Source organism: Anneissia japonica, unplaced genomic scaffold (genome assembly GCF_011630105.1).
Source record: "Anneissia japonica isolate Jap-2015-1 unplaced genomic scaffold, ASM1163010v1 scaffold288144_len532060_cov191, whole genome shotgun sequence".
Classification (NCBI taxonomy): Eukaryota; Metazoa; Echinodermata; class Crinoidea; order Comatulida; family Comatulidae; genus Anneissia; species Anneissia japonica.
The window spans coordinates 514,867-524,700 of NW_022734328.1; the positions used below are offsets into that span (position 1 = coordinate 514,867).

Genomic DNA, 9,834 nt, shown 5'->3' on the forward strand with positions numbered 1-9,834 from the left:
ATTTGAGTAAACCCCCCCCCCCCCCCACTCTACCTAAAAAACATATGATTCAAAGGCTGAAAAGAATACATTTTAAAGTCAAAGTTAATATCCTTTAAAACTTAAGAGTTGAAAACCATGAATTATATTGTTTTAGTTTTTGGTACATCATTTTATTGGTTCGAGTGTCAATGCTCTGTAGTGGAATGCTGGGTGTTTAGTAATGAGACTTTTTTTACAGTACAGTTACTTTATACCAGTATTCTTATAACACTACATTTTTTCTTCAAAGGAAATATGGGTCAATAGTGTTTGACGGAGAGTCTGCAAAAATCTGTCATGGTTTAATAAAACTTTGTAGTTCATGTATTAAAAAATAAAAATAATGTTTTATAGATATATTTTGTTTATTTTTTTTATAGAGATGTGGATGATGTGCATGACTTGATGGATGACATTTCCGAATCAATGGATGTGAGTAATGAGATAAGTGAAGCTATCTCAACTCAACCTGCATTTGATACAGTCGATGAGGTTTGTCACTACCGTATTTAATTCTATTGTCATAAAATATATTATTATTATTCTTATCTTTATCATAGCATAGATGGTGATTGCATGTTAATCCTCCACCTCTGGGAGTCAACCGTAGTTAACAGTACCGTCGTCCACTAAATAATGCACGATACTATTGTTTATCAAGAATGTAAACAGGTTCCTATTAAGTCCTATTCTATGATCATGCCCTGTCCACACAAATTTTATTTTACCAAAACATGGAAATGCCTAATATGCTCATTATGACATCAAATCACATGTTGAAATATACCAAAATAAGTTTACAGTATGTGCAAACAATAGTCTTTATTTGGGTATTATGTTGTCAAATTTATTCTATTTATAAATACATTTTTGCAGGTTTTTTGGTTGTGGTGGATGACAAATAGATGTTTGTACTTGTAAATGCATTATTATACACGTCTGCTATCCTACCGCTGTCGCTATTAGTACTATAATAACTGGTAAAACAATTTCTGAAGTAAATAAATCAACTAATAGCCTATTCTCTCCCAAAGAGAATGCCCCTTGAAATAATAGTGGAATAACCAGCCCCTGGTACCAAGCACAAGCCATCCAACCATGCACCATCTTTATTCTTTTTTGAAAGATTCTAAACCAGTGTATATTTACATTTTAATTGTTTAATATTAAGGTAATTCAAATAGAACATTAAAAGAACTTGAGACAATATGAGAATATTTAAAATAAAGGTTGTTTGTTGTTGAATATAAAAGTGTTCCTTTTTACTTGTTTTTCAATTTAGGATGAATTATTAGCTGAATTAGAAGAACTTGAACAGGAGGAGTTGGATGAGAAGTTGTTAGATGTTGGACCATCAGTGTCAGATAGGTTACCAGACGTTCCATCAGAAGCACCAGCACATAGGGGTAAGTATTGCATACACTACAGTAGATAGTTGGCTTTCCCCTCTCCTTTTTCCCTGTTGATTGTTTTTGTTGACTAGACAGAAAAGTTGTTAAGAACACTGTTGAAATATAGATAATTTTCGGCTGCTAGGTAGTCACAGACCACATCCATACTCAATTTAGTACAATGACGCTGCAAGTTATGGGTTATTCTCCTACGTTTACCTTTAAATACCTTTTTAACATTTATTTAGCACATATTGCAATAAAGTGCCTCAGTGCTTTACATATATTCCCCCCCCCCCCCCCCCCCACCAAAAAAAATTATCAAAAACTTGTGGAACCCATCCTTAGCTCTCTGTAGAACACAATTCCATAAGTGGCTGGAATCAGCACTTGGTATGGAAGGAGGCATGCATAGATAAAGTGCCTTGTCTAAGGGCACAAGCAACTTGCACAGCAAGGCCCCAACCTCACTGGAGTCCCAGCCACAACCACTGCATGCATCCTCTTCCACAATGCATTGAAAAATATGAGCTTAGATTTTCTTGCTTTTTTTAAAATACAATTCTTGTTTTCTTATATTACAGAAAAAGCAAAGAAAGTAGATGATGATGATGATATGGCAGAGTTGGCAGCATGGGCATCCTAAAGATTTACTACTGTACATCCTAGTTTAGTATATTAGTAAGCCCACACATCCTAATTTCCATTTTTTTTATTTGATTCTTGTTGATATTCTGTGCCATGTTGTATATTAATGTAGCCTGGAAGCATTAATTAAAACCAGGTATATTTTCTAAGAATAAATTAAAAAAAAAAATACATTTAAAGTGTAGGGGTTTTTTTTTTATATATATATATATATTTGATTTGTAAATACAAACTAGTTTCAAACAGCTTATTGCGTGCAGAGCATCATAGCTAGTTTAGGACAGAATGAAATATTAATTTGTTAAGATCTACTCAATCTACTAAAAAAGTTAAGAATTTAGACATGTGAAGATATGAGGTGGTGTTACTATTGAAGGGATTTGAATTTGCTCAATTATGAGTAAGAGTAGTTCAGTAGAGTCAGTAAAAGGAGATAACTTGTGAAACTCTATTCTTTGAACCTGATCATAATTTATTGTTATAATAGTAATTAGGATTTTAAATTTTTATTCCAAATCAATGATCAAAGGCATGATTACGTTGTCAATCCTGGTCATAGGATAGTGTACAAATACAACATTGTTTGATGGTTTGGTTTGCTATATAAGAATAAACTATTATTATTATTATTATTATTATTATTATTATCATCATTATTATGTGAAGTAGTGAATTCGACTTCCCAAGTTGTGAGGTGACTGCTCCAATCATCCAACGAGGGAAATAAAAATCACTGTATTTTACCAAAATATAACCATATTGTATAACGTTATACTATACTTTGCATAAACATCAAAGCGTTGGTCCACATTAGCCATTTTGATGTGTGAGAGTAAAATTACACAATTTTGCATACGGTTCAGGCAGGCTGTTGGCAGGAGCCGGGGAAATTTTGCACATGCAGGGAAGTAGTAGTAACTACCGCATCACTTACCATGTGAAATTGACCTACAGTATGAAATTAATATTAATGATTGATAGTAATATACAACTCTGCGCTCAAATCTAGTACATTCAATGCCTTAAAATCTACCCATTTGAACTCTTGCAGAGAAGAACATTGCCTAAGGACAAACTTTCACAGAGACGGTTCAAGGTTGAGAGTCCGAGGCTCAACTATTGGGCCAATTAAACGTTGAGCGATACTGAAAACAATAAAAGGTAATTTTGGACAAGAAAGAGACGTTGAATATTGAATTTTGGTTTTGTTAGGTTTATAGTAAATTCAGGTCTATTTCAGGATACTAGGAAGTGCTAACCATATTACCACATGTTTTTTATGCTGATAACACACATTTTATTTAAATGTGTTTGAAATACAAGAAATCATCCAATGTTTGGAACTTTGAACTGAGAATAGACAAAGAAGAAATTGAATTTGAACTGTATATAGTTACTGTAGGCTTAGACAAGTTTGGGCTTTTTTGTTAATTGGTAGTACAGTATGGTTAAATTACTGTATGATTGGTGGTATTTTAGTGTTTTTCGATATAGGTATCTGTGTTTATACCATACCTTCTAAAAATACAAAACCTACTCAAAAATTTATATCCTCGCTATTTTAATAGCCAATTTGTCCTTAACAATTTCTTTAAAAATTGCAAAACTGTATTTCCTCCGTTCTAATAAATATATCTACAGTCATGCACATTGCATAAAGAAATACCATAGTCAATTCAGATATAATACCTACATTTTGGGCATAAAACCCAAAATCTGTCCAAATTCATAAGTTAAATAGATCTTTGCACTAAGCCCTACCCCTTGGATATTGTTGCTAAGGTCCCACAAAACAGTATTGTAAATGTAGAGGGTTCTGATTGGTCAGATGTTTGGTTAGTACTCCGGAAAGGTCCATTATCTTTTAGTTAGCGTACTGTTACAGATCTAATGTTGACTGTATGATGTGACAAATGTAATTTTATCAACTTTACTATACAGTACTTTTTTCTTAAATGCAAAAAATAAAGCTGAGAATATATGTAATGTTTCACATTCTTTTTCTTTTTTTCTCATTTAATTACCTTACACCTTTTAACTTGATGCTTCGAGACTTAGAGACCTATGCTCATTTGTCCCTCTTGATACATCCGAGAATCTTCTTCAGATACATACGGTCTGTACTTCAATCGGTGGCCAGACCAGTTTCCTTTTTCGAAGCCCGACTTAAAGGCATTTTACTGTCTTTGCAGAGACAACATAATTTGGAAGCGCATTCCAATCACTTACTACTCTGAGTAGGAATTCTTTCTAACATTAGTATTTGCTTTGCTTTTGTAAAGTTTATAATCATGTCCTCTAGTTTTACTCTGAGGTGGGCTCAGACATATTCAATGTTTACCGGAAAATCGTGCTAGAATATAAAAAATACAATGAATATAAATACAATGGCTCTTCAGTATATTGTATGAACTTATGTATTAAGGTTGGTGTTTAAATTATTAACACAATTAAATTAAAATAATAAGTAAATTTTTAGCACAACATTTAGCCAACTCATAATTATTTAAACAAGGTTTAGGTACAAAATCACTATGAATATTGAACAAATTTAATTTGAATATTCTATCGCGGACGTTAGCATTTGGGCGAGAGATCACCAGCGTTGGAAACTGTTGACCGCCGAAAAGCGTGTACCGCACTTAAGATATTTAATTTCAGTTATAAAATTCTTGAACATGTTTATTGTATTTTAACAAAATCTGTATCTGCCATTTACAATGCAGATTGACTTTTCAGACATTCTTGGGTTATCCTTAGTGTATGTAGTTCATTTCGAATATATCCAATGAACAAAATTATGTGAATGCCTACAAGCTGTAGTTGATTGAATGAATGTAACACAAAAGGTACTTTTTTAATGTCTAAGAAATTAGACATTTCAGTTTTTGAATAAAGTTATATATAAATATCATCTTATTATATTTGGTTTTCATTATTGTTTATGATTTGAGGTGAAGCTTAATATTTACTTACAGATTAAAGTAGTGTGCATACTAGTTTCAACATTTATTTTGTAGTTTGGAAGATAAAATGTTGGACATTAGGCCTATATTAATAAAATTTTATTTTATACAATATAAGCTGAAATACAGTATTACAAATTAAATTTTTTTTTTAATGTTTTTTTTTTTTTTAGTTGAATGAATGTTAGAGTTTTTGTGCATATAAATGACATACAGTTGCATTAGAAAATTAAAAATGTAGACCTTGTTTATATTTCTTTTTATCTTTTTAGAATTTATTTGCCTCAAAACAAACCCTCGCCCTGTTGCGCCATATATATGTATATAGTCGATTCACTGGTTATAAAAATATTACTATCAACGGCGGCAGAAGCCGGTGAGGGGGAGGGGGGTGGGCATTGGCCTACCCACTTTTTCTTCTGAGGTATTGATGCCCGCCCCCCACTATTGTGACTGTTCCCAGCACCAGTGAGTACCATTTTACGAACGCTGCAATGTCATTATTATTATTATTGTAAGAATTTAATTTTCAACATCATTTGATTTGATCTCTCAACTTGAGAGAAAAGAAAAGAAAAAAAAAATAAAGAATACAGTCCATTTAAGTCTTTCACCACTTAGGCCTATACGCACTCTTAATGAAGCGACGCTATGTATAGTAAGTGTTACTGATGGGCTTACAGTAAACTTTCAAACTAGCGTAACATAACCACATTTAAACTCCACCTAATATAACGAAAATAAGATAATTAGGCCATTTTTAAAAATAAAGTTCTCTGAAGGTGAACTACAGAATTTACACTTCACTGTAGTTACTATGTGTTAAAGTTGTAAAAACTGTATTGAGTAAAAAAATCTTTCGAATAAAAAAAAAATTCTTCGCTACATTATGAATTGATCATTTGTGAAACAAAATGATAGGCTATGTCAAGTGTTACATTGAACAGTGGAAGATTCAAGGGGGGAACCCAGTCACCACGGGTCCTAATTTCCAAATTTTACCTCAGCCCCACCCATGGTGGGCATATAGCTTATTTATAAACTTAATTTGTATAATACATACTGTATAATATGAATATAAATTTATGTATTAAATATAATAAATTCAATGGTGATGTACTGTATAGGCAAATTAATATGCAACAACACTGTCAATTACATAATAATCAGTGGATACCCTGTTTTCAGCATTATATTATATATAGCATTCCAATATTTGTCTTGTGCATAAAATGGACACCCCCATACTTAGCTAGTTCATATTTACTAGTTAACTATGTACCACAATTTTAAAAATTTATTTATTTAATATATAATAATAGAGGAGCCACTTTTATTCTAAGCTATGTCACCAGTTTTCAGCATTATAACTGCTATTTAAAGCCAGTTAATACATTTTTCATTTATAACAAAATCTAATTGTGCATTCATAATATAGACACGCCCATATATTTTCGGATCCATATTGGATTGGATTTATTGGGTGTAAACACCGAGGATAGCCCATAGCCCACAAAAGAAGACTTTTTCCAGTGGAGTCCATCCGGTGGTGATTGGGCAGTACACCGGGAGACAATCTCCTACTCTTTTCCGAAGAGTGTACTGCGTTCATTTACGTGCATAAACGTGTGCGCTGTTGTAACTTGTATTTCAGCCCTCCAGCTGAAACAATGGAGAGGCAGCGATGGGTATTAAACCGGGGACCAGATCTCCGCGGTTTAACGCACACACAGTGGCTACCACCAGATTAGCTGACTAAGCTAAGCTGCTCTCATAACTCTGTAATGAGTCAAGCTAACAATGTTATCTATCTATCTATCTAAATGTATTTTATTATGCTTTACTTTATCTAACTTTTATCCATGTTAACTTAGTTTTAATGGGATGAATAAGATATTATCGAGAGTTTTAATATATATTTTGTATGAATTCGATTTGATCTTTGGTAGATGAAATTTTGACCTCCTGTGGCAATTAACCATGCATTACATTTTTCTTTATAACAAATGATAGAAGTTGTACCAAAGTGATAGAAGTTTATTACTAATAACAACAAACTATATTCAGTTGATAAAAAGTTGTGGGCATTAATGTTACCCCCACACCATATCAATTTTAATGCATTAAATTGACGCGCCTATACTCCGTTAGTTTATATTTACTAGTTAATAATTAAGTATCACAATTGTGAAAATATAGATATTTCATAACTTAAAATAATAGACCAGTCACTTTTAAGCTACAATAACAGTTTTCAGCATTATAACTGAATCTAGATCTAGTTAAGAGCTTTTTCATTCATATCAAATCTCTTATTGAGAGTTTTGATTTATATATCGTTTGGGTGAAATTCAATGTTGATCTTTGGTCGATGACCTTTTGACCTCCTGTGACATAACTAACGATGTCATTACATTTTTCTTTATACCAAATGATAGGAAATGTATTATTCTACAGTTCGGTACTAAAAACAAGAAAATACAATTAGTTGATTAAAAGTTGTCGGCATAAATGTTACCCCACCCCATATCAATCCTAATACTGAACTAAAAAAGGTACCCAGGGACGTAGCCAGGATTTTGAAATCACGTTTTTGAAGTAGCCCTATGTAAAGTACATACTCAAAGACAATGTTTTTAAGCTTCTTTTTTTTGTTTTTTTTTCCTATGGTATATCACACACACATTAATAAGAATAAGATCTCTATGGTTGTCAAAAATCCCTGATAAAAGATCATGTTTGTTTAATAATACTACTACTAATAGTAATAACAATGATGATAATGACGATAGTAATAATTAATAATAATATTAATAGCAATACAAAGTGAAGAAAATTGTGCTAAATGCGAAAAAAAAAGTTGTGATTTGTTGATCATACTATAGTATATATACTTAAAGCTTAGTAAGCTATAATCAGGCCTAAGTTGATTGTTTTTGATTGTTCTTGTGGTTCTCTCGATGCAAATAAGATATGAATAGTGACATCCTATTTGTAAGAAGACGAAATATTCGAAGAGATACTTTAACATAACTGTAAACCGTTTTGTGGTAATGCTATTATTATATGTATACATTTTCAGGGCCGTATGCTGGGTTGGTGGGGGGGGGGGGGGGGGAAGCTGCCGCACACCCCTAGAGGGCAAACAAGTTTCGCTGGTTTAGGCCAATTCCTAGGATGCCTAATACAATGAAAAATGTGCAGGGCAGCAAGTAGAACTTGATCAGTACACATATAAACCTATGATACCAGTCGTAAAACAAACACTACAGTAATTGGAAATAAATACAACGTAGGCATATTCTTTTCCTTTGTTATTGTTTACGTGCCGGTACACTGGCGCTAATGTTTCTTTCCACTGTCTCTCAATATAATTATTTATTTCCCATCAGTCGCCCTCTCCCCATGTCAATTAACACTCAATGCCACCAGATATAGTTAAATACTCAGGAAAAGCTATGAAACACTTTTTAACACTGTCAGACTAGGTAACATTCCTATTCAACGCTTGGGTCATTATTCCTACTAATTCTAACTTTTTCCTGTATACCTAAAATCATGAGATTGAGTAACGCATTTTTACTCATGTGAATGTCGTCTCCATTTATTTTAGCAAATGATTTGGCAACAATAACTGAAAATCGACCAGAAAAATAATTTATTTTTGAGCAATGTAGCGGGCCGGATCTATTTTTTGGCGGGCCGACGTTGGCCGTCACACAAAATAAGATTTTGTTTTCATTACACGCAAGGGCAGTCCATTATTCTACCAAGTACTTTACTGCGCGTGCATATGACTATGAGCAAACTTCATAATTCGTACTATTGGGCGGTCTGCATTGAAACTTTTAATGTGCCTGTGGATTGCGACATTAAAACAGACTCTGGTATCTACACGGGAGAAAAATGTGCAATAAACACTAGAAACGTTATCACGCTATTATTATTGTTGTTGTTGTTTGTTGTTGATTGATAGTTTTACATGTTATCATGATTTTTAAAATACATCAAATGACGCCGACATTAAAACTTGCATTTATTTGCATAGTTAATTACCTTTTTTGCTTTCACCTGCTTAAATAATTTAATTATGTCACGGTTAGAGTTTTTAAACTATTGTATGTACTTGCATACGTACTTTTTTGAATGTCTTCATGCCTGCATACTTAACTCTCTACATTTGCATAACAATGCCTCTTGATGCACTTGTATTTTTTAATTACCTTTGTGATGTTCAATGATATCTTATCTTGATTCTGCATGCATTTGTATTTACAAATACCTTTGTAAATGTAATGCCCACTGGTGTACACGTATTAGATTTGTAGGTACTTAATTGGATCGTTACAACTATCATTTACTTATGTTCAACTGTTTTTCAATAAACCTCTATGTTGCATCTCTTAGATAATACAATTGTATTCTATATTATATGTAAAGAAAATTAAGTTTTTAATCCACTTGCAATTGCATTTCTTTTACCTTTATTGCCATCTTAAATTTTTGATGTCTTATTGTACAATTCCCCAATTGTGTGCTATAGTGATTTAAAGAACATTTTTGCTGCGAAGCAGCCAATTCATATTCTTGACAGCAATTTGACCTCTAAAAGGTCATTGTTTGTCAAAAAACAATGGCCTAAGACGACTGAAAAGCGGAGTTTCCTTCTGCCGGGTAAAATCAATTACTTTAGGCGACGTTTGTAGACTAACCAACACGTACCAACGTCCGCGTGTCGCGCTAGCCTTATCCTACTCTAGGCCTAGACTAGCTACGATGGTATAGGCCTAGCCAAGGGACGAAGGTCC

At 32.9% G+C, this 9,834-nt stretch overlaps 1 protein-coding gene across 2 annotated transcripts in view; it reads left to right on the forward strand.

Annotated features, from left to right (window-relative positions):
* The window catches only part of LOC117116365 (charged multivesicular body protein 4b-like), a 12,195-nt gene extending 7,213 nt beyond the window's left edge, over positions 1–4,982 (forward strand). The window contains exons 3-6 of one of the 2 annotated variants that reach the window (XM_033260389.1): positions 402–513; positions 1,304–1,427; positions 1,997–2,093; positions 3,112–4,982. In XM_033260389.1, coding sequence (XP_033116280.1) covers positions 402–513; positions 1,304–1,427; positions 1,997–2,058 — 298 coding nt within the window. In that variant the 3' untranslated portion in view covers positions 2,059–2,093; positions 3,112–4,982. Of the gene's footprint in view, positions 1–401; positions 514–1,303; positions 1,428–1,996 lie in introns of both variants that reach the window. The other variant, XM_033260388.1, reaches the window with a different exon arrangement.
* The last annotated feature ends 4,852 nt before the right edge of the window (positions 4,983–9,834 follow it).